The sequence below is a fragment of the Rhinoderma darwinii genome, chromosome 7, assembly GCF_050947455.1.
Source record: "Rhinoderma darwinii isolate aRhiDar2 chromosome 7, aRhiDar2.hap1, whole genome shotgun sequence".
NCBI lineage: Eukaryota > Metazoa > Chordata > Amphibia > Anura > Rhinodermatidae > Rhinoderma > Rhinoderma darwinii.
The window spans coordinates 56,424,394-56,450,112 of NC_134693.1; the positions used below are offsets into that span (position 1 = coordinate 56,424,394).

At 43.2% G+C, this 25,719-nt stretch overlaps 1 protein-coding gene across 5 annotated transcripts in view; it reads right to left on the reverse strand.

Annotated features, from left to right (window-relative positions):
* STXBP3 (syntaxin binding protein 3) overlaps window positions 1–25,711 on the reverse strand; it is a 53,553-nt gene extending 27,842 nt beyond the window's left edge. Inside the window, exons 1-6 of one of the 5 annotated variants that reach the window (XM_075833409.1) lie at window positions 25,433–25,708; window positions 24,767–24,880; window positions 14,174–14,223; window positions 10,947–11,028; window positions 5,097–5,173; window positions 1,313–1,391 (exon numbers count right to left, since the gene is read on the reverse strand). In XM_075833409.1, the coding sequence (XP_075689524.1) occupies window positions 1,313–1,391; window positions 5,097–5,173; window positions 10,947–11,028; window positions 14,174–14,223; window positions 24,767–24,880; window positions 25,433–25,562 (532 nt within the window). In that variant the 5' untranslated portion in view covers window positions 25,563–25,708. Of the gene's footprint in view, window positions 1–1,312; window positions 1,392–5,096; window positions 5,174–10,946; window positions 11,029–14,173; window positions 14,224–24,511; window positions 24,731–24,766; window positions 24,881–25,346; window positions 25,372–25,432 lie in introns of those variants that run through there. The other 4 variants (XM_075833413.1, XM_075833410.1, XM_075833414.1 and 1 more) reach the window with 4 other exon arrangements.
* Window positions 25,712–25,719: the final 8 nt, after the last annotated feature.

The following is a 25,719-nucleotide window of genomic DNA, read 5'->3' on the forward strand; positions in this document are numbered from 1 at the left end:
GTGTGCGTATTTTTACTTTCGACCAAGTGGGCGTTGTACAGAGGAGTGTATGACTCTGACCAATCGGCATCATTCACTCCTCTCTATTCATTTACACAGCAGAATCGCGTTCTTACTAGAACATGATCTGCAGCCACATACACAGCGATTCTGCTTGATTAACGTTAATCCAGTGTCCTGATAATGAATACACATGACCATCCAGCCTGGACAGTCATGTGTATTCAGAATCCTGACACTTCTGAATCTTTTCTGTGAGATTTACAGCAAGGGAAACGAAATCTCGTTTACCTCCGTAATCTCGCGAGATTTCGTTTCCGTTGCTGAAATCTCAGAGAAAAGATTCAGAAGTGTCAGGATTCTGAATACACATGACGTCCAGGCTGGATGATCATGTGTATTCATTATCAGGACACTGGATTAACGTTAATCAAGCAGAATCGCTGTGTATGTGGCTGCAGATCATGTTCTAGTAAGAACGCGATTCTGCTGTGTAAATGAATGGAGAGGAGTGCATGATGCCGATTGGTCAGCGTCATACATTCCTCTGTACAACGCCCACTTGGGCATTAAGCAACGCATTAGCATAAACCAAAATCGCTCCTAACGTTGTGAAAATAGATCATTTTTTTAAATAAAAAGCATTACTGTCACCTACATTACAGCGCCCATCTCCTTATATAAGAGATAGGCCACTTATAATGTGGTGACAGAGCCTCTTTAAGGCCCAAACAGGCCTGGTCATTAAGGGATTAATAACTGAACAGGCTGTAAGATTAGCCCATCCTGGTCATGTGACGGATACACAGGTACTCGGCTCATTAGAAGACACAGCCCTGATAACTATAAATAGGCCTGCCCCTGTGTGTCCATCACATGACCTGAACAGATTTTTTATTCACTGCAAATAAGCAGTGAAAGTTTCTATTGAATGACTGCAAGCAGGGATCTTGAAAACTGGGAGGAATCGATACAGAAAGTATATTAGAGAATTACAGAACTTCTCATTATACAATGAATAACCTTTATTGGTTGAAAGGACAATACCCCTTAACATCTGCCTATAAATGCTGAACAACAGTAAATGTGATTGGTCGAAGTCCAGCTCCTTGAGATCAGCCTGCCTTGATAAACATTTCCTATACAATAGAGAGCAATGGTTTTTATTACTCCCCAGAGATATACTAGAAGTCAGCAATGATTCAAGTAGGAACAATGTTACATTCAGGTAGAAGCGCCTTCGATCAATTAATGAACGAGAGAACATATTGAAAACAATATTCTCCAGACCAACCAGCGGCTCTATACTTACCGTCACTGAAGTAGATGTAGGCAGCTTTATACTTGCAGGAAGATTTGGACTTGAAGTCATTCACAACATAGTCTACAGACTGAAATAAGCCAGACAAATATAAACGATTAATAAAGGAAGTTTTATTTGTACCGGGCAGAGTAGATGTCATTGAAACATTATAGGTGGAAAAAAAAAATCACTTCTACAAATCAGTAGCTGCTAAAGTACAGTATAAGGCTACGTTCACATCTGCATCAGTGGCTTTGATGCAGATTCCCTAGATTCGTGCTTGGAGCGGAAACCTCAGGGGAACCCGACGGACCTCATTATAAATCAATGGGGCCTGTTGGGCCGCCCGCGTCCATCGTACAACAGATAGGTCACAACGTTGTGGCTTCTGTTACATACGGAAGCTGAAAAGAGGATGTGAACAGAGACTAATATATGATCCTTGGGTAGAAGCATGGAACCTAGGTGCCAGATTGCGGGAATGGAGACGTATCAGTAAAGCCCCCTCTATTAGTTTATTATAAAAAGCTAAAGGTAAATAATATCTTTATTGCAATAAAGCATGGTGCTCTACGTTGATGTAGAATTCTATGATAGATATCTAGACTGGGACAATGACCTTTACATATTACAGTATCTACTGTTGCATTTATCCCTTTACTTTTTCTGACATGCAACAGAGTTATACAAAGAATATGCCATTTGGGTTTTGCTTTCATTTTATAGTTTACCATCTTGAGCCATTAAAGGGGTATTCCGAGTTAACACTTATGTGTCAGTGTTTCTAACCTCTGAATGTGATAACATAAATTGGACCCGTTTCCCGATGCGGCCATGAGGCACATGACTGGTGACGTCACTCTCTTTGCCCCCTCTGTTTACGAGCCGTATATCGATCACGTTGTCAAACTGTTAAAAGTATCTGCCTGGTATACGGCACGTCACTAGTGACGTGTCGTGTATGGGCTGTTCAGTTATACAGCCAGGAAGGCGCATGCGTGGTCCCTGCTGTTCTTTCACTTCTACGTATGCGCCGTAGCTCTGCACTGCTGTATATCAAAGGTAGCAGAACACCATGGGATACAATGATGGTGTCTGGGCATCGGGAGAAGTACCAGAGGGGTCGGGGAGCAGCAGACATAGCTTCATCTTAGAAGTTAGTTAGGCTTCATGCACACGACCGCGCCCGTAATTACGACCAGTAAATACGGGCACGGCTGGCCGGTTTTATGAGCCGTGCGCCCATTATTAAGTATAGGAGCACGATCCATAAAAAAAAATAAAAAAATAGGTCATGTCCTATTTTTTCGGCAGGTTTCTACGGCACAGACACCCTCCCGTAGACATACGGGAAGGTGTCAGTCGGCCATAGAAATGAATGGGACTGAAATTACGGGCGATTTTACGGTCGTGTGCATGGGGCATTACAGAGCAGAAGAAAAGACAGAGGGAGGAGCTACACTGTGGTCTGCAGTTTGCAAAGACTCATGGGAAATATAGTTAGAGCATGTTATGAAACGCCCAACAAGAGACGTCTAAGGGTATGTTCACACAGAGTGTTTTCGGACATTTTTTGGGCCATAAACGCCAGAAAAATGGCCGAAAAATCGGAAGCAGAGTGCCTACAATCATCTGCCCATTGATTTCAATGGAAAAAAACGGCGTTCTGTTCCGACGAGCCGTTTTTAAAAACGACCGCATAAAAAAACCACCGCGAAAAAAAGTGCAGGTCACTTCTTGGGACATTTTTTGAAGCCCTTTTTCATAGACTATTGAAAAAAGCTCCAAAAACGGCCGTAAAAAACGCTGCGAAAATCACGAGTGGCTTAAAAAACGTCTGAAAATCAGGAGCTGTTTTCCCTTGACGTGTGAACATACCCTAAGGATGTAAACAAAAGGCAAACAATGTGGTAAGTAAAATCTGGCAAAAGGTGTTTTTTGTTTTTTTTACAAGTAATGGTCACTTTTTATCAATAACTTTCTCTGTTGTTTTTTCTTTTTTTTTTTTTTAATAACTCGGAAAACCCATTTAACTTCTCAAAACCTCAATACGTATTAGAACAGATTTACACAACCAAGTTTAGCAATGCTCTTGTAGCAAGTACTGAAGAAGTTACAACACCAAAATGTTCTTCCTGTGTTTTGGAGAGAGAGAACCTGACTCATATTTAAAAGTCGGCAGGTCCCGAGGAATAGCTGGACACAAAATCAACAAGCTGACAAACTATACAGGACGCCACTACATATGACATTACATAACAGGTGTCAACTAGGATCAAAGTTAGGCCCCATGCAAAATCTCCGTAATTGCGGACCGTAACACGGTCCGCAATTACGGACCCATTCAGTTCTATTGGCCGTGGACACTTTTCCGTATCGCTATAGATAGGTGTCCGTGGCGTAGAACTGTACCGGGAATTATCGAGCATGTCCGATGTTTTGTATTTTACGGGCCGTGCTCCCATACTTTGTATGGGAGAACGAGCCGAAAACACGAGCTGCGGCGGCCGGCCGTGCCCGCAATCATGGGACGTGATTACAGGCACGGCCGTGTGCATGAGGCCTTAAAGGATTGAACCATAATCCGTCACATTCCCAGTCCTTTCTATTTGTGCCCATAGATCTAATGACAACATAAACACATGTGTAAAGACTAAGGCCTGCTGCGAGCCGCAGTCTGCAATTTTGGGCCGTGCCCCCTTACAAAGTAGCACGGCCTGTAAAATACAAAAAATAGGACATGCTCCATAATTCCCGGCACAGTTCTACAACACGGACCCCTTTCCGTAGCGATAGGAAAGGTATCCGCAGCCAATAGAACTGAATGGGTCCATAATTGCGGAGATTTTTTACGGTCTTGAGCATGGGGCCTAAGGTGTCTGACCATTTTAATGGGTAAGGATTATAATTCCTCAACAATGAACTGTATAATAGTAGATCTAAAAGAAATTCTTTCATCAATAACTCCTTTTTGTGAAAAAAAATAATTCTAGTAAAGGGTTGATTTGGGGCCTGTTCACATCTGCATTGGAAACTCCGTTAGAGGCCTCGGTCACAGATCTGGGAGAAAATACTGGAAACGATATTGCAGCATGCTACGCTATTGCTTTCGGTAAAACCACAGAGACCATTACGGAAACCCAACGGAACCCAATAAAGTCAATGGATACTGTCAGATGCCCGTCATATAAAGAAACCGCCGCTTCCGGTATTTGCACTGTTCTGCCCATCTGACAGAGAAGAGCAACATAAAGACTGAACACTGATGTGAACAGGCTCTAACATTCAATATCACGTTTCCATGTAACTGAATACTCTGGTTCCCCTCGCGACAGTCTTTCTTTTGAAAGCTCTGCTGGATTGCCTTGTAGGCATTTGTATACACTGTATTTAGCGTAAAGGTAGATGTCAGTCCTACCTGCCCCTGGACCCTATATGAAAGGTCCAGCAGTACCTTCTATAAAATAATTGAAGGGTTAATTCGTAACATCTTTAGCATGTAAGAAAGATATCTAGTTCTCCCAATAGTTGGAAGCGCTCAAGATCTCCCCTGAATTGAAGGCCAACTGACGGATCTGGATGAAGACAAAGGCCATGTGCGATTGACTTTAGTGCTGGGCACTTGTCACATTATTAGCCCTAGAAAGCTCCATCAATGCTTTTATTGTTACATCCTACACTGGAGTGAAAATCTAGATCCTTGAACGTCCTGCATTGTAAACATGCAGGACATACATTAAAATCAAGACACATTCAATATAAGACAAGGCTTTCAAGATGAGTCAATACAAACCCTTTCATTTGGAGATATGAAGTATATAGCTTTTAAGTCTGTAACCGGTTGTCTGTTCTTATAGATGTCTTCCACAACTAGATAAAAAAGAAAGAAATTACTTTCCTTTATTTTTACGAAGCACAATAGACAAATGTTCCAAATGTACAAATACAACGTTAATCTACCCGCAACAAACCAAGTCTCTGCTACTTGCTATGGAGCCCTATACCAACAACATAGAACTCCGAAATGGAAAAATCAAAGGCATTAACCCCTTCCCGCTCCTTGACGTACTATTACGTCATGGCAGCTGTATCGTTCGCGCTCCATGACGTAATAGTACGTCACGGGAGTAACGGCCGTTTCGGCCGTCCTCCCGACACATACAGGAGCTGTGACGCTGCTGTCTTGTTCAGCAGCTGTCACAGCTCCTACAGCGGGGACCGATCGCTGTGTCCCCGCTGATTAACCCCTTAAAAGCCGCGTTCTATAGAGATCGCGGCTTTTTAGGGGTTAAGCTGCCATCGCCGGCCTGCTACGCGATAGCGGCCGGCGATGGTGACTATGGCAACCGGACACCAAACAATGGCGTCCGGCTATGCCATAGACGGAAGCCTAGTGGGTCCTGACAACGTCCGGACCCACTATGCTTGCTGTCAGTGAGTAGCTGACAGTTCTAATACACTGCACTACGCATGTAGTGCAGTGTATTAGAATAGCGATCAGGGCCTCCTGCCCTCATGTCCCCTAGTGGGACAAAGTAATAAAGTAAAAAAAAAGTTAAAAAAAGATGTGTAAAAATAAGAAAATAAAAGTTTTAAAAGTAATAAAAGTAAAAATCCCACTTTTTCCCTTATCAGGCCTTTATTATTAATAAAAATATATAAACAAACAAATAAACTATACATAATTGCTATCGCCGCGTCCGTAACGGCCTGAACTACAAAATTATTTTGTTATTTATCCCGCACGGTGAACGCCGTAAAAAAAAATATTAATAAACCGTACCACAATCACAATTGTTTGGTCACTTCACCTCCCAAAAAATGGAATAAAAAGAGATCAAAAAGTCGCATGTACCTAAAAATGGTACTGATGGAAAATACAGTTCGTTACGCAAAAAATAAGTCCTCGCACGGCTTTATTGATTGAAAAATAAAAACGTTATGGCTCTTAGAATAAGGTAACACAAAAAGTGAATGATTGTTTACAAAACATATTTTATTGTGCAAACGCCATAAGACATAAAAAAAAACTATAAACATCTGGTATCGCCGTGATCGTATCGCCCCGCAGAATAAAGTGAATATATCATTTATAGCGCACGGTGAACGCTGTAAAAAAAAAGTATACAAAAACAATAGTAGAATTGCTGTTTATTAGTCACCACGCCACCTAAAAATGGAATAAAAACTGATCAAAAAGCCGCATGCACCCCATGAAAACTACAATGGATTCCTCAAGGGGTCTAGTTTCCAAATTGGGGTCACTTTTGGGGGGTTTCCAATGTTTTGGCACCACAAGACCTCTTCAAACCGGACATGGTGCCTAATAAAAAAGAGGGCTCAAAATCCGCTAGGTGCTCCTTTGCTTCGGAGGCCGGTGCTTCAGTCCATTACCGCCCGAGGGCAACATGTGGGATATTTCTCTAAACTGCAGAATCTGGGCAATAAGTATTGAGTTGCGTTTCTCTGATAAATCCTTTTGTGTTATAAAAAAAATGGTATAAAAAGAGTAAATTTCACCTCTACTTTCCTCTAAATTTCTGTGAAACACCTAAAGGGTTCATAAACTTTCTAAATGCTGTTGTGAATACTTTGAGGGGTCTAGTTTCTAAAATGGGGTGTTTGATAGGGGTTTCTAATATATGGGCCCCTCAAAGCAACTTCAGAAATGAACTGGAACCTAAAAAAATAAATAAATGAGGCAATACTTCGCTTCTTACATTATACTGATAATGAGCCGTGCCCACTCCGAGATGACCCCAGTTTTGACCGTTTGTATAAACGGAGACCCCTATTAGACCGTTCCAGTGTCCGGTTTTCCCATGCATACACCCCCGAGAAGTGTTTTTCTATTGATGAGTCCCTGGTACATTTTAAAGGGAGGGTTCAATTCCGCCAGTACCTGCCAGGTAAGAGGGCAAGGTATGGCGTGAAGATGTATAAGCTGTGCGAGAGTGCATCAGGGTATACCTACAGGTTTAGGATATATGAAGGAAAGGCCACCCCCAAACCAGACTGCATCCTGGACTACAATAGGTACATGGGAGGGATGGACTTGTCAAATCAAGTCCTGAAGCCCTACAGCGCCATGCGGTGTAGTATAAGAAGCTGGCCGGGCACATCATACAGATGGCTTTGTACAATGCGTATGTGCTACGTCGATGTGCAGGCCAGAGGGGAACTTTCCTGGAATTTCAAGATCTAATCTTTAGGGACCAGGAAGGGGGGGCGCATCGTACCAGGGCAACACTTTCCAGGAGAAGGTCCCCAAACCGGTGGAAAGGGAAAGAGTCAAAAGAGGTGCAGAGTCTGCTATAAGAGGGGGATAAGGAAGAACACAATATACCAATGTGACACGTGTCCCGAAAAACCAGGGCTCTGTATAAAAGATTGTTTTAAAATGTATCATACATCCCTTGATTTTCAATTTACCCTGATGCACTCCGCACAGCTTACCCCCCTCATCTTTCCCTTCTGAGCCCTGCCGTATGCCCAGGCAGCTGATAACAGCCACATGTAGGGTATTGTCGTACCCAGGAGAACCCACATTACAATTTAAGGGGTGTATATCTCCGGTGGCGCATGCTGGGCACACTATATTGGACACTGAAATGGCATATACATATATAAAATTGCAAATCTCACACTGCACCATCTGCTGCGCATTATCTTTTACACAGTACCTGTGGGGTCAAAATGCTCACTACACCTCTAGATGAATGTCTTAAGGGGTGTAGTTTTTAAAATGGGGTCACTTCTCGGGGGTTTCAACTGTACTGGTACCTCAGGGGCTTCTGCACACATGACTTAGCACCAGAAAAGCTCCAGTAGGCCAAATGGTGGTCCTTTCCTTCTGAGCCCCTCCCATGGGCCCAAAGGGCAGTTTATCACCACAAATGGGGTATTGCCGCACTAAGGACAAATTGGGCAACAAAATGGGGTATGTTGTTCCTTGTGAAAATAAGAAATTTTGATCAAAAATGACATCTTATTGGAAAAAATATCATTTTTTTCATTTCACAGCCCAATTCAAATAGGTGCTGTGAAAAACCTGTGCGGTCAAAATGATAACAAAAACCATAAATGAATTCCTTGAGGGGTGTAGTTTCCAAAATGGGGTCACTTCTGGTGGGTTTCCATTGCTTTGATACCTCTGGGGCTCTGCAAATGCGACATGGCACCCGAAAACCAATCCAGCAAAATCTGGACTCCAACAAACACATAGCGCTCCTTTCCTTCTGAGCCCTCCCATGGGCCCAAACGGCAGTTTATCACCACAAATGGGGTATTGCCGCACTAAGGACAAATTGGGCAACAAAATGGGGTATGTTGTTCCCTGTGAAAATAAGAAAATTTGATCAAAAATGACATTTTATTGGAAAAAATATCATTTTTTTCATTTCACAGCCCAATTCAAATAGGTGCTGTGAAAAAACTGTGCGGTCAAAATGATAACAAAAACCATAAATGAATTCCTTGAGGGGTGTAATTTCCAAAATGGGGTCACTTCTGGTGGGTTTCCATTGTTTTGATACCTCAACGCCTCTTCAAACCTGGCATGCTGCCTAAAATATATTCTAATAAAAAAGAGGCCTCAAAATGCACTAGGTGCTTCTTTGCTTCTAGGGCTTGTGTTTTAGTCCACGAGCGCAGTAGGGCCACATGTGGGACATTTCTAAAAACTGCAGAATCTGGACAATACATATTTAGTAGTGTTTCTCTGGTAAAACCTTCTCTGTTACTAAAAAAAAATTGAATAAAATTGAAATTTGCAAATTTAATTTCCACTTTGCTTTAATTCCTGTGAAATGCCTGAAGGGTTAAAAAACTTTCTATATGCTGTTTTGAATACTTTGAGGGGTCTAGTTTTTAAAATGGGGTGTTTTATGGGGGTTTCTAATACATAGGCCCCTCAAATCCACTTCAGAACTGAACTGGCACCTTCAAAAAAAGGCTTTTGAAATTTTCTTAAGAATATGAGAAATTGCTGTTTATGTTCTAAGCCTTGTAACGTCCAAGAAAAATAAAAGAATGTTCAAAAAACGATGCCAATCTAAAGTAGACATATGGGAAATGTGAACTAGTAACTATTTTGGGTGGTATAACCGTCTGTTTTTCAAGCAGATGCATTTAAATTCTGAAAAATGCTATTTTTTGTAAATTTTCTCTAAATTTTGCAATTTTTCACAAATAAAGACTGAATATATCGACCAAATTTTACCACGAACATGAAGCCCAAAGTGTCACGAGAAAACAATCTCAGAATCGCTTGGATAGGTTTAAGCATTCCGACGTTATTACCACATAAAGTGAAATATGTCAGATTTGAAAAATGGGCTCTGAGCCTTAAGGCCCAAACTAGGCTGCGTCCTTAAGGGGTTAAACTTCATCTTTATTGTTTCGTGAAGGTCAATAAAGTAAAAACGGGGTATTTCAGTCACCTTCCCATTTAATTTGCAGTAATGGAATACAGATGAAGTTAAATGTCTTACTTTGCCTTGGATTTTTCCATTTCTGGGTTTGAAACAAAAAATAAAAAAAAATTCTTAAACCGTCATAGCAAACCGTATTGAAAATACGTACTTTTGATGCCAATTTGACCCTTTGTAATGGTAAGGGTAAATTCCACCACCTTTCCATAGCAGACTAGAGAATGAATCTGCACTGAAAATCCGCAGTCAACCCGTCCTGAATGAACATAACTCTTAGGCATCATTCACATCTGTGTTGGAGGCTCCGCAGATCCGGCCGAGAGTACCGGAAACAATAGAGCAGCATGCTGCATTATTGTTTCCGGTAAAACCACGAACACCCCAACGGGACCCATTAAAGTTCATGGGTTACGTCTCTAGTGTCCGTCGTGCAACAGAACCAGCGCTTCCGGTTGTTCCGTTGTTCTGCTCCTCTGACTGAGCAGAACTGAAAGCCGAATGCAGGTGTGAACAAAGCCTTAGACTTGTAAACAAGATAAAGTGTATTTTTATTTATTTTTTTAAATAGATGTAAACGCTATAAAAAGAAGTTTTACATGTCCTATCCTGCGCCCCAAGAAGCCACATGCTATTCCCTTTTCTGCAATTCAATGTCAACATCCTTTTTAATGCTCAGGAGGCCCTTGGGGTTCCATACTTTGCGGTCAGACCTTCAATAACATGGGTAAGGCACTTGGTCTATATATTAGACCTCGACCGCAGTGAGACATTGAATGGATCAGCGGTTAAAAGCATGTGCGCTGCCGCTCCATTCATTCAAAGTCTATGGGAATGACAGAAACAGCAGAGAACATGGCTGTTTCCGTCATTCTCATAGACATTAAGAGCATTCTTGACCACCACTCTATACAAGCTCCTCCTCGCTACGGGTGATGCACTGAGGAGGATCTGGGGGTTCGGAACCTCCATTCTCACTAATGGTGAGGGTCCTAGCGATCAAAAAAAGATTACCTATCCTGTGGACCATTTTTGATTCCAAGAAAACCCCTTTAATGTGACTGTTTGTTTATTCATTAGGGTATATATATTTATTGCTGTACTAAACCATTTGGTCTACCCAGAATTTATCGTAGCATAATATTTCTGACAATAACAAAGAGTTGAACAATTCTCACAGCAATCACCATGGGTATTTGTTCTCCTGTGCTTACCTGTAATACCCTCCTGGAGTAGATCTGTCATTTTGCAACATGTTGTAAGAAGCTTGGTTGTAAACTGGTCTAAGAGTAAAATCTGAATGGAAAAATCAAACAATTTAACAGTCTGATAAATTATTAATAAGAATAAGCCATTTGTGTCTAAGTTAATTTTAATACACGTGGAAGAAAAATGACCCTACAAATATTTGACTCCCCAGTGTGAGCGCACAAATAACTTTTTCAGGATATGGGCTGCGGCTCCAAAGATGACCCTGCCAACATCAATTTCTACATGAGCAGGAACATTTTTACAGCCATAAACAGACATGTCTATAGACACCATGTCTCCTCCGTCCTCAAATACAATTATTCTGCTGAAAACAAATTCTAACAGTGCATATAATATAAAGTGTGAGCACCGTGTAAACTGGTTTTAGAGGAGTACAGAACAATAATTACATAGCAGTGACCACAAGGGCCGCTGAATCTACGGTAAACCATGTATGCCTATAGATTGCAATGGGAATAGCTTTTTACATAGCAATTCCACCGCAGATTACAGCGGACCCCTGGCATTACCACCCATTGATCTGTTTGTTTTGGGTGACCCTACAGTCAGAAATGAAGTTGTCCAAATGGGATACAAAATAACATTATGGTGTAAAACAAGTGAGATTATATTAGACACAGTTCAACTGTATGACTTTATAGGTGGAGTCCTTCTCATCTTTCTAATTCATTAAATGTATTGTATTACGAATAGTTAAACTGATGCTGTACAATTGTGTAGAGAAGAATAACAATGTCACAAAAACACGTTGTCTATCCTCCAAGTATCCCCGTATGTTTATTATATGTTCATACAAACTACATATAGTCCTAGAAAACAAAAGTTCGGCATTTCATTATGATTTTATAGCAGCCATGAAGTTGTTGTTTTTTCTGGCAGCCACAATTTTTTTTATACAGCCTAGAATAAAATAATAAAAAACAAAATAAAATGTACTGCAAACAATATTGTTGTTGTGTTGAGGTTAACCTCTTAACGACATCCAACGTACTAGTACGTTGTCGTTACTTAAAGGAACAGTGTCATCACAAATTATTTTTTTATATGTTAAAGATGTTAGTGCTTTATTAAAAACGTTTATATTCATTTGTGTGTTTGTGTTTTACTTTTTCTTATTTTTACACTTTTTCTTCCCTATGGGGGCTGCCATTTTTTGTTCCATTTCTGTCTGTGTCGATTAACGACACATACAGACATGGAATACGGCAGCCACAGTCCCATAGGGACTGCGAACGGCTCCCGTCCCATTGACTTCAGTGTACGGCGTCTGTGTGGGAACTGCGCATGCGCCGCTCCCACACAGTCCAATTCGAAATTGGCGCCGTCCGGCGCCATTTTCCTGTGGACCGGAAGTCGCGGCCGGACAGTAATATTACTACTTCCGGTCGCGGCTTCCGGATTTGTGCACTTGGACCAGCGGCAGCAAACGGAGCGGACGGGCCGGAGGGAGCCGCGGCGGCAGGAGCAGGTAAGAGATTTCAATGTATGTTCGTGTTTGTGTGTGTTTACTACTGTATGTAAACCTACTACACTGTGTGTTAGCTCAAAAAATGGCGACACACAGCGTAGGAGGTTACACCGTTCAAACCCCTCGTTTATCCCGGCACTAGCCAGGATAAAAGGAGGGGGGGATGCTGAGAGCTCACTAGAGCGAGGGCTTTTAACCCATTGTTGCAATGCTGCAATTTTGGGAATAGCTCCATCTAGTGACCAAAAATGGGTAGTATTATAAATTAGAATTAATTTATAATATTTCCTGACTATTTCCTGACTCGTGAAAAAAATAAAAAAAATTTGAACAATGTTTAATCACCCACACACTAAATGTTTAATTTTTAAAAAAAAAACATGTTTTTCTGGCAACACATTCCCTTTAATGCAGAAGCTGAGCCCGCACCAGCAGTGTGTTTGGTGCAACTTTCTAATTACTTTTTATTAAAAATTATTTTTACTTTTTGAGATACAGCTGCTGTGTATCCTGTATCGGTCAGGTCAGCGGCACGAACTGGTTCAATGACAGCGGCTCCTGCGTGATCGAGCGGTTACCGGTCACATCTAAGTTCACATCACCTTTGCCCTTCCGTTGAGGGGTTCCATCTGAGGTTTCCGTCGGTTTAAACCCTCAACGGAAACCTAAGCTTCCGTTTCCCTCACCATTGATCCAGTCCCGCTAGTGAATTGAAGTAAATGGGAGAAAAGGCTGCAATACCTGTGAATAACTGCTAAATGTGTGTCGAAGATTGAGTGAGCAAGTAGAAATGAAGGAGGTGCAGCGCTCGTACAAGCGCTGCACCCCCTCCAAAACAGCTGACCGGTGGGGTTCCCAGGAGTTGAACCCAGACCCATCAGCTATTGATGGCCTATCCTGAGGATAGACCATCAATTTTTATTGGCTAGAAAAACCCTTTAAAGAGGCTCTGTGACCAGATTATAAGTGCCCCATCTCCTACATAATCTGATCGGCGCTGGAATGTAGATAACATTGGTTTTTATTTTTGAGCAAGTTATGAGCAATTTTAGATTTATGCTAATTCGTTTCTTAATAGACAACTTGGTCATTGTTCCAGCCCAGCATGATCCACAGCACAGTGTGATTGTGCAGTGGAAGAAGCCGGGCTGGAACAATGAGAAGTGTATGACACTGATTGGTCAGCCTCATACACTCCTCTGTACAACGCCCACTTGGTAAAAAGTAAAAACACGCCCAGTTGTCTATTAAGAAACTCATTAGCATAAATCTAAAATTGCTCATAACTTGCTCAAAAATGATCGTTTTTCAAAATAAAAACCACTGTTGTTATCTACATTACAGCGCCGATCAGATTAGGCCAGGTTTACACAGACAGATATTTGATGGAGTTTTTGGTTGAGTTTTTTTAGCCAAAAACAGGAATGGACACAAAAGTATGTATTTGCTTTAAACCTTTCCTTCCTTTTGGATCCATTTCTAGTTTTGGCTAAAAAAAAACAGAGCCAAAAACTCCAACAATAACTGCATCAAAACGCGGTGTGTGATTCTGGATTTAATTCTTGATCAGTCATCCTTCACTCACATCCAAAGCACCCAAGAAAGACAGAACTCTGATGTACAGTAATGGCAAAACCTGGATTTTTATTCTTAATCAATATTTGCGGCTCCTACAATGCAGCCTTTCTGAAATGAACTTACCTTCCATTCACCTTCCTTTCTACAGTCATCTAGGATTTCGGTTTTAATCTCTAAAATACACAAAAAAGGTTTTAATAAACATTGGTAGCAGCTCCATCCACAAGAAGACTCAATTGACTCATTACCGTTATTATTTTCACCGCCTTACACATACAAGCATTTTCCGTTCTGCTTTACACCTTCCCTGCGAAAGACGTATCTCATTCATCCGGCCGTAAACATGGCAGTGATCAGCATCACATCATTTATGCAGCCTAAAAATACATCTGTCGGCAGCTCCGTGTAAACAGGGAATGTGCTGCCGATAATGGTGCCAACTGTATGGGAATGGAACTTTCGTATTAACAATTGTTTGACCCCATATAGTTTACATTGGCCCGTGTAAAAGGGCTTGCAAATGAGCATCGATCGACTAGTTAGATCATAAATTAACTCGTTGTGGATTGAAATCTGCATGTGTAAGCTAAGCTTTACATCCTGGTCTGTAACCAGTTTGATCATCTAAATCCCCCTCTGTACCTAATCAGGCCAATTATTGGCTCTCCAATTTTACATTTTTGATGAACGTAACAGATTTCCATCAGTCAGAAATTCTTAAAGGGAAGGTGTCTGATTTTTTTATTATATTGCTTTTAATAAAATATAAACAAAAAATTTATTTATTAGTGTTGTCACGTTCTAATTATTACGGTGTTCTTACTTTTACTTCTCTATGGGGGCTGCCATTTTTTTTTTCATTTCTGTATGTGTCGATTAACGACACATAGAGATGGAATACGGCACATACATCCCCATAGAGAATGCGAGCAGGAGCCGTACCAGTCTCAGAAGCGTAAACCACAGAGACGATGCTGCAATTTTGGGAACTGCTCCCTCTAGTGCCCAGCACATGGAAATGTTATAAATTAGAATCTAAATTTATAATATTTTCTGACTTGTGAAAAAAAAAAAAATTAAAACAAATGTGTAATCACTCAAATACTAAATTGTTTAACTCAAAAAATAATAATAATTTCTAGCGACACGTTCCCTTTAAGCACTGATTGTTGGCAAGAACGATCATTTCCAATTAGTTCTAAGAATAAACCTGAGTAGACTGTCACGGGGCCTGCAGAGGATGGTGTGAATCCACCGTGTCACCAAGGGATTTCACGTGGGGCTAAACCAGTGAGCAGAGTATGAGGAGATCCCACGTATTTATCCTTTAAAAGGGTTGTCCGACGAAAAGAAAAATTATTGCTTTGCTTTTGTTAAATAAAGAAACTTTCTACTATACTTTACTTTTCAAACCTGCACGGATTGCAGATTTTCAGTGGCTCCAGAAGTTTGGAGCTGCCGTTGTAGCGCTTACGTGTCGACAGAGGCTTTGGGGGAAGGAGCTCCCCTCTCTTCTCTGTGTGTGGATGAAGGGGATGGCTACCTGGCTCAATTCTTAAGCTAAGCCAGCCCCCTTCTCGTTCTCTAAATCAGACGTGACGGTGGGTGGCTTAGCTGATGAATTGAGCCAGGCAGCCAGCCCCTCCACCCGTGTCATCGACAGACACAAAGCCAGTTCCGAACTTCCGAGTCCATGTGACAGGGTCTAAAGGCCTGCAATCCATGTAGGTTTTTAAATTAAAGTATATCAGAAAGTTTCTTGATTTCATAAAAGCAAAGTAATAAATAGTTTTTCTTTTTGTCGCCGACATTAACAGGCGTGGTACAAAAAACAGCAGACGATATGCAAGCTCAGGAAGAGCAAATGGTCAGGGCAGGTGTTCGTCATGGGTAACTAGCAAGAGGTCAGGGCATTCGGCAGGCAAGGACAATCAACGTGTAGCGGTCAGTCACAGGAAATCCAAACAAAGTATAGTGTCAGGTGAGAGTAGCAAGCTAGGAAGGAACCGAATTGCTCAGGCAATGTGTTCAGGAAAGGAAGGTCCCTTTATATAAACAGAACGGTAGGTTGGGGAGAGTTTACAGCGAGAAGCCGGACACTTCATATCTCATTAGCACAAAGTTAATTTTCCTAGTGTTGCTTGCAGTATGACCGCCAATGTAAGTATGATAAAACTTGTCTCCTCTACACCTTTCTAGCGGTATTAAAAAGTTTCAGATAAAAATCACTGTTATATGCAAAGGTGGTCAAAAGTGTGAACTACTGGAAGAAATGTTTACATTGTTCTTAATAATCTTGTTTTCTGTTGTACAATTTTTGATATATTTGGAAAAAACAAACATATGATTTTGTATCCCTGCAGTTTTGATGGGTAAGGCGGGATTCACACGACAGGGTTTCCCGGCTGGGTGCCGGCCGTTCATAAATCGGCCGGCACCCGGATGCATTAGGAATAATAGACCCCTAATGGGGCTATTCACACGACCGATTTTTTGATGGCCGGGAAAACCGGGCGTCAAAAAATGGGACGTGCCCTATTTTCGGCCGGGTGCCCGGCTCCCATAGAAGTCTATGGGGCCGGGTAATACACGGCCATCACCGGAATGTGTCCCGAGTGATGGCCGGGTCTACCGTCGCTCGCGCACTCTCTCTCCTCCTCCTCACAGTGCAGAGTGCATGTGAGGAGGAGGGTCTTTTATTGCTCGCTGTAGGAGTCGGAATCCCCAATCCCCGGCCGGGGATTGGGGATTCCGCTACAGGAGAAGTGCGTGACTAGACTGTCCATATATGGACACAGCGAAGTCACTCACTTCTGCAGCGGAATCCCCGACTCTATGGCCGGGGATTCTGCTACAGGAGAAGTGAGTGACTACACTGTCCATATATGGACACAGCGATGTCACTCACTTCTGCAGCGGAATCCCAGACTCTATGGCCGGGGATGCCGCTACAGGAGAAGTGCGTGACTACACTGTCCATATATGGACACAGTGAAGTCACTCACTTCTGCAGCGGAATCCCCGACTCTATGGCCGGGGATGCCGCAACAGGAGAAGTGCGTGACTACACTGTCCATATATGGACACAGTGACGTCACTCACTTCTGAAGCGGAATTCCAGACCTGTGGCAGGGAATTCCTCTCCAGGAGAAGTCAGTGACTACACTGTCCATATATGGACATTGAAGTCAGTGACTTCTCCTGGAAGGGGGGGGGGGATGGGTGCAACCTACAGGGGGCTGGGTGGCATCGCCTGCAGGGTGGCATCGCCTGCAGGGGGCAGGGTGGCATCGCCTGCAGGGGGCAGGGTGGCATCGCCTGCAGGGGGCAGGGTGGCATCGCCTACAGGGGGCAGGGTGGCATCGCCTACAGGGGGCTTGGTGGCATCGCCTACAGGGGGCTTGGTGGCATCGCCTACAGGGGGCTGGGTGGCATCGCCTACAGGGGGCTGGGTGGCATCGCCTACAGGGGGCTGGGTGGCATTATCTACAAAGGGCTGTGTGTGGCAACAAATGTAAATGAAATTCATCCGATTTTAAAACGGACAGGGAAAAAAACGGATGCAAATCGGGTCCAAATCGGCCGGTAAAACGGCAACTCGGCCCGGAACGGAATCGGAACGGATGCAAACCGGCCGGGAAAAATCGGCCAAAAACGGACGATTTTCCCGGCCGACACTTGGACCCTGTCGTGTGAATGAGGCCTTAGGCCTCATTCACACGACAGGGTTTCCCGGCCGGGTGCCGGCCGTTCATAAATCGGCCGGCACCCGGCTGCATTAGGAATAATAGACCCCTAATGGGGCTATTCAGACGACCGATTTTTTGACGGCCGGGAAAACCGGCCGTCAAAAAATAGGACATGCTCTATTTTCGGCCGGGTAGCCGGCCGCCCGGCTCCCATAGAAGTCTGTGGGGCCGGGTAATACACGGCCATCACCGGAATGTGTCCCGAGTGATGGCCGGGTTTTCCGTCGCTTGCGCTCTATCTCCTCCTCCTCACAGCGCAGAGTGCATGTGAGGAGGAGGAGTTGATGCCATTCGGACGAATGGCTGTATGCTGTACACTGTGTGGCAGGGCCGGGGTGTACAGCAGGTGGAGGGAGCACTGCGCTGTCTCCCTTCCCCTGCTTGCTTTAAAAGCGCCCTGGCCCGGCGACACCTTCCATGGCACCGCTAGCAGCTGCTGCTGCTACTACTGTAGCGACGCCACTATAGCAGAGCAGGGAGGTATCTCCCCACTCTGCTATGTGCTAGCCCCAATTTAGCTCCTTGAAGGAGCGGAATCCCTGTGTTTTCGTGGATTCCGCTGCTGGACAGAGCGCTTGATGTCTCTGTCCATATCTGGGCAGTGACATCAGGGGAAACTCCTGAAGCGGAATCCCCGAACACATGGGGATTCCCCTTCAGGAGTTGCCGCTGATGTCACTGTCCAGATCTGCCCGGCCCGGAACGGATGCAAAACTTTATGCAAACCGGCCGGGCAAAATGGACGATTTTACCGGCCGACACTCGCGCTCGGGCGGGACCCTGTCGTGTGAATCCCGCCTTCGTCGAGAAATGTGAGCACAGACATACATGCCTGGTATGTATAAATTCTGTACACCTTTCTTTTATTTTTTAAGGAGCGGTTTTATGTATAAGGGGTCTGTTTAATAATGAACCGCTTGCCGGCGGCCCGCTACATACAGGGGGCGCTCCAGATCCATAAACCCACGCCATAGTACAGTTACGGAGGGGGTTTCAGTTGGCTGCCCGAGTCAGAGACTGCCAGGACCCTGGAGAGAAGACGATAAGCAGTTTTCACCGCTACGGTCTTCTCTGTTGTCACATACACAACGCCCAATAAACTGCCTCGATTGGTCCTTGTGGCCATGTGACTGGTCACATGATCGCAGGATGCAGTTAGTGGGAAGCTGCTTCTGGGTCTAACTAAACCCAGCACTGTCCCAACAGTGATAAACCTGTGCAGCCAGATACAGCGGAATTTTTTTGTTATATATTTATATATTCCCCCCCCCCCCCCAAAGGTCTTTTCTGCCATTTGAAAGACAGGCCATAATAATAAAAAAAAACAACAAGAGATTTAATAAAAAAAACACATACAACCTTGCCCCAAAAAAACCACTCCCCTGCAAATGAATGTCGTAACGCTAGACTAGGGTTGTCATGATAATAAAATTTGGACTTCAATACCATTACTTTGTGTAGTATTGCGAGTCTCTACACCAAATCGATACTTTGCCAATAAAATCCTTCGATTTGATGACGTGAGGAACGTGCTGTGATGAATTTTGAACTTCCATGTGCCTCACATAATAGTACAGGGTCACACAGGGTGGGGAGAATGGCCCATTTAAGGACTGAGATATTACTATTGAAAGGAACATCTAGGAAGAGGGGAATGTAGGTCCCCACGGTCCCAGGTTTGTTCAAAGGGTGTTCGGTTTCACAGCAACATTGCAGCCATTATTTCTAAGTCTAGACTTGATTTCTAAGATATGGAGGGTCGGCTGCTTACGAGCTCGTGCTATGGAATGTTTAGCAGCTAAAAAGAAGAAAGATGTTCACGAAGGCAGTAGTCAGAGTAAATTATTGAAAATGTCTTCGCAGTGGATAGTACAGTAGCTGTTTTGGGGTGTCGGTGCAAAATATATTTTCATTAAATTTGCAGGGGAAGGTCAGATATTGCATGCCTGCTGTTTCAGGGTTTTCGTGAGCACAAGCAGATATAGACGGGTGGCGTATACAAACTTTGGGAGAGATATAGACGGGTGGCGTATACAAACTTTGCACACCTTGACCTATAAAAGCCTTTGCTTGGTTGTAAGTTCTAGTTACAAACATTTTCAATTTCAAACATTCTAGTTCATCACAAAATTGCATTAAAGGCCATGTGCACCTTTTGGATCAAATTTATTTTTTTAAGTCAATCAATGTTTTAGGTGATTTAAAACAACTTTTGAATTGACTTATTAAAAAATGTTTTTACTTTTTAAGATATAAATTTTGTGTATCTTGTATTCATAGAAGCTGTATCGATCTCTCTCAGCCGATTTGTGAGGGTTAGAAGTTGGATCCTGCGTGTCAGAGACCAGTTTTCAGTGTACATAGAAACTGTATCTTAGGCTGGGTTCACATGGAGTTTTTTGACGCGGAAACTGCGCCGCAAAACTCGCCAAAAACCGTCCGAAAATGCCTACCATTGATTTCAATGGGAGGCGGAGGCGGTTTTCTCCTGCGAGCGGTAGGTTTGTGGTCCGTTCACACGTTGCGTAAATACTGCATACTTCCGGAATTTGTTGTGGAAAATCTGCAGAATAATACAGTAGCAGCAAGACTCATCCATACGCTGTGTAAATGGTGAGCGGCAAAATGCTCCAAAATTGACCTGCGGTGCAGAGTTTTATTCCGCAGCATGTCAATTGTATTTGGTTTTCCCCATAGAATTCAATGTGGAGGTAAAACCCACAACAAATAGCAGTTGTTGCGTTTAATCACAGGCTGTAATGGCGGTCACATGGGATGAAACATTATCCTAGGAAGCCGGCCTAGATGAAGACATACGTCCGACCTCCTGGGATCACGCTTCATCCCGTGTGACCGCCGCTGCAGCGATCTCCTGGACATCCCAAAAGGCAGACCGGCTGAATGCTCAGCAGTTTTCCGCAGCGGACATTCCGAGCAAAAATCTGCACCACAATTTGGTGCGGTTTTTCGCCGGAATTCCTTGCGGCCACCAGATACCGCGGCCCGGTATCAAATGACCTATGGCCCGGTGGTTGGGGATCACTGACCTAAAACATTGATTATTTTGATTCAAAGGTGTACATAGCCTTTAACCCCTTCAGGACACAGCCTGTTTTGGCCTTGTGGACACAGATGATTTTTTCAAATCTGACATGTGTCACTTTATGTGGTAATAAATAACTCCGGAATGCTTTTACCTATCCAAGCGATTCTGAGATTGTTTTCTCGTGACATATTGTATTTTATGTTAGTGAAAAAATTTGGTCGATAAATTCAATATTTATTTGTGAAAAACTTCACATTTTAGCAAAAATTTGCATTTTTCTAAATTTAAATGTATTTGCTTGTAAAACAGATATTAATACGACACACAATAGTTACTAGTTAACATCCCCCATATGTCTACTTTGTTTGCATCATTTTTTTTCACGTACTTTTATTTTTCTAGGACGTTACAAGGTTTAGAACTTTACCAGCAATTTCTCATATTTTCAATAAAATTTCTATAGGCCATTTTTTCACGGACCAGTTCAGTTCTGAAGTGGCTTTGAGGGCCTTATATATTAGAAAGTCCTCATAAATCACCCCATTTTGAAAACTGCACCCCTCAAGGTATTCAAAACCACATTCAGAAAGTATTTTAACCCTTTAGGCATTTCACAGGAATTAAGACAAAGTAGAGGTGAAATTTACAAATTTCATTTTTTTTGCCGAAATTAATTTGTAATAAAAAAAAAATCTGTACCACAGAAGGTTTTACCAGAGAAACACAACTCAATATTTATTGCCCAGATTCTGCAGATTTTAGAAATATCCAACATGTGGTCATAGTGTCCTAATGGACTGAAACACAGGCCGCAGAAGCAAAAGGAGCACCTAGAGGATTTTGGGGCCTCCTTTTTTTAGGAATATATTTTAGGCACCATGTCAGGTTTGAGGAGGTCTTGTGGTACCTAAACAGTCGAAACCCCCAAAAAGTCACTCCATTTTGGAAACTACACCCCTCAAGGCATTTTTCTAGGGGTATAGTTAGCATTTTGACCCCACAGTTTTTTTGCAGAATTTAGTGGAATTAGTCTGTGAAGATGAAAATCACCTATTTTTCTGTGGAAACCTAAAATTTTTTCATTTTTACAAGGAATAAAGGAGAAAAAGCCGCCCAACATTTGTAAAGCAATTTCTCCCGATTACGGCAATACCCCATATGTGGTCGTAAACTGATGTTTGGACCCACAGCAGGGCTCAGGAGGCAAGGAGCGCCTTTTGGATTTTGGAGAGCAGATTTTGCTGGATTGGTTTTCAGTGCCATGTCGGGTTTGCAACGCCCCGGAGGGACCAAAACAGTGGAAACCCCCCAAAAGTGACCCTATTTTGGAATCTAAACCCCTCAAGGAATTTTTCTAGGGGTATAGTGAGCATTTTGGCCCCTCAGGATCTTTTTTAGAGCTAAGGTGACCAAAAAAACCAGCGATTTTGGCGCTTTAAATTCTTTATTTATTACAGCGTTCACCGTGCGCAATAAATTACGTTTTAATTTATTCTGCCGGTCGGTACGATTACGCCGATACCATATGTGTATAGTTTTTTTACGTTTTGCAGCGTTTGCACAATAAAATTATTTTCTGAGACACGCTATTCTGAGCCGTAACTATTTTATTTTTTAGTCAAAAAAGCTGTGGGAGGTCTTGTTTTTGCGGGACGGGCTGTAGTTTTTATTGGTACCATTTTGGGGTAAATGCAAATTTTTGATCACTTTTTATTCTCTATCTTGGGAGGGGTGGTGACCAAAAAATAGCGATGCTGACAGTTTTCCGTTTACTTTGTTTGCGGCGTTCACCGTGCGGAAAAATTAACATTATAGTTTCATAGTTTGGGTCGTTACGAACACGGTGATACCAAATATGTGTACTTTTTTTTTTTAACGTTTTCATTTTTTCCCTATAATAAATGACTTATTATAGGAAAACAAAACCTTTTATTTTTACACTTTTATAAAACATTTTTATTAACTTTTTTTTACACTTTATTTTTTGGACCTGCAGCTCTGATCGCTGCTAGAATACATTACACTACCTAGGTAGTGTAACGTATTCCAACTGTCAGTGTGACGTCACAGTCACTCTGACAGTTGGTCTACGAGGATCAGCAGAGGCTGATCCTCATAGGCGGACATACATGGCAGACTTGGGGGCTGCTGTCTGGCCCCCGGGTGCCATCACAAGCATCAGAAGCCCCCACGATTGCATGGGGACTGCTGATGCGCAACAAACCCGCTACATGCGGAGATCGCAATCGAGCCCCGCATGTAACGGGTTAATTGCCGAAATCAGCGGCGATGTGCCGCTGATCGGCAACACTGGAGTGTCAGCTGTCGGGGACAGCTGATCTCCAAGTTCCCGATGCAGACTGTTGCCGACAGTGTGCCATCGGGAACGACACAGTGACTTCATGTCACTCTGACAGGAAGCCTATCAGGACCAGCAGAAGGTTGGTCCTGATGGGCTTCCGTCCATGGCAGACCCGGAAGCCATTGTTTGGCTTCCGTTTGCCATAGTAACTATCGGCAAACCCCGCGATTTCGGACGGGGGTCTGCCGATATGTTAGAAACCCCCAAAATTCGGCGATTGCACCTGATCGCCGAATTTAAGGGGTTAATTCGCCGAAACCAGCGGCAAAGGACCGCTGGTCGGCAAGAGTGGAGTGTCAGCTGTCGGCGACAGCTAACCTTCCGGTTCCCGGTGCACACTGTCGCCGACAAGTGTGCACCGGGAAAAACTCAGTAACTGTACGTCCTGGTGCGGGAAGTAACCTCCCACGATGACGGACAGTTACGTCCTGGTGCGGATAGGGGTTAAAGGCTTATTCACACGAACTGGTGTCAAATTGGCTTTGAAAAACAGCCGTTTTCATGACAGATTTGCGCCCGTGCGGTACCAGATTTCGTAGATCCCTCATAGACTTGAGTCTATTGAGGGATCCATGAAAACTGGCAAAAAAGGACGTCCTATTTTTTCATAGGCCGTTCGAAAAACGTTTGTGTTAATAGCCCCATAGAAGGACATTGATTTTAATGAAGCAGTGTGATGACCGTTAAATAAAAGAAAACGTCTGCCACACGGCCGACCATCCCGTTCATGTGAATAACCTCTAAGGATGTGGCCTAGCTATGTACACACTAGAGGGCATTTTTTTTTTTTTTTCTTTTAAATAGATTAGCCAGTGTTGTTTAGTATAACATTGTAATTAGGCTTTATTAAAAATTAATTTTACTTTTGGAGATACAACTGTTCTGTATTCTCTATACGGAGCAGTCTTATCGCTCGTTTTACACGGAATCCGTCAGTCCCGTGGACCCAACAGGTTCAGTGTTGGCGAGTCCTGCCTGTCTGACACGCAGGATCCACCTGTAAACTACAACATCGAAGTTCATAACTTTTTTATTTGACCCGCCAGCGGCACCGTATATCAATAGCGCAGAACAGGAAGGGGTTAAGGAGGTCATGGAATCTGGATAAGTCTATTGCAATAGTCAGGTTGTCTGCCTATAGAAAAAATATACCGTATATACATCAGAGGTATATTCACTTCTTGGGGTGTTCAATCACTTGAAGATTGATGTTGTTACTTCTCCCAAATTTTATTCTTTAAATGAAACATTTCGACTATTTTGATGTTTTTTGTTAAAGACATGAGTCCGCATCTGTCTCTTACCTCTTACCACATACATTTGGCAGGTTAGCAAGAATTAGTTGACACATGGATGGCAATATGACTGCAGGATAAGACTACAAAGGGTTTGTTTGTAGTCTGTTGGCATGGAGACACAGGTCTACATAAGAGGTCGGATTTGCAATGTTGCAGAATGGTGGGCTTTGCAAAGTTGATTCATCTTTCATCTAAGGGTCCGTTCACATCTGCGTCGGAGGCTCAGTCAGGGGTCTCCGTCACAGATCCAGCACGAATTACCTGAAACAATAGCGCAGCATGCGACGCAGTTGTTTATGGTAAAACGATCGACACCCCGACGGAACCCATCCAGCATTCCCTTGTCCTGCTCCTCTGTCGGATACCCTGACGCAGCTGTAAACATGAGATGTTTGAGACACTAAGATTCATCGAAACGATAATAAAAAAAATAGTTGCAAAAGCGAACTCTCTAAATTTCGTCCTGCGGTGTCACATGGGTACATTAGTTGTGCCACACGATCACCTGTGAGTTGGGGGTTGTTTACGTCTGTGATTGACAGCTGCCACCCCACTTGTCGATCACACACCCCGGATCGAAGGGAACTCTGATCTTACGATGTTGCAATCAATAGTGATAGCAGAATTGCAAGGGTTATAACGGAAGCCACAATGCAATGTGAACAGAGCCTTAGCACAACTTGACTTAGGGTGAAAAATCCTGGTGTAGACATTGGTCTGCAGCCTACAATAACCACAATGATGGGAGCTGTAGCCTCCAATATCTGTGCAGAACCAGATAGCAGCCCACTGATACAAATGTGCAGATGTCCACCGCTCCCGACACATACGTAATAACTACCTCAGAATGACGAGCCTGTGCGTGACGTCACGTGAGCTCAGCGTACAGGCTCTGGTGGTCAGTGCACAGGTGGTCCATATACTCACTCAGCCAAACTGCGTGTTTCAGTCCCTTATCAGTCGTCATATTCGCTGCCAGAACGTCCGGCACAGGCACAGGGCTCTGCTCTAGCACCGCTCTTGGGCCTGCGGGAAGAAAGTGTAGTGACGGTCGCATACGTCACTTCAGCAAACTCTGGTCACTAGCAACTATATTTACTGTCTGTAAATAATGTCTCCGAGAAAATGGCGGCCGCAAGTAACCGCCTACCGGTTAGGTTCGCTGCTCGTCTAGTGGTAGGCATAGTGAACTCTCTGAGCCAACGCTGCCATGT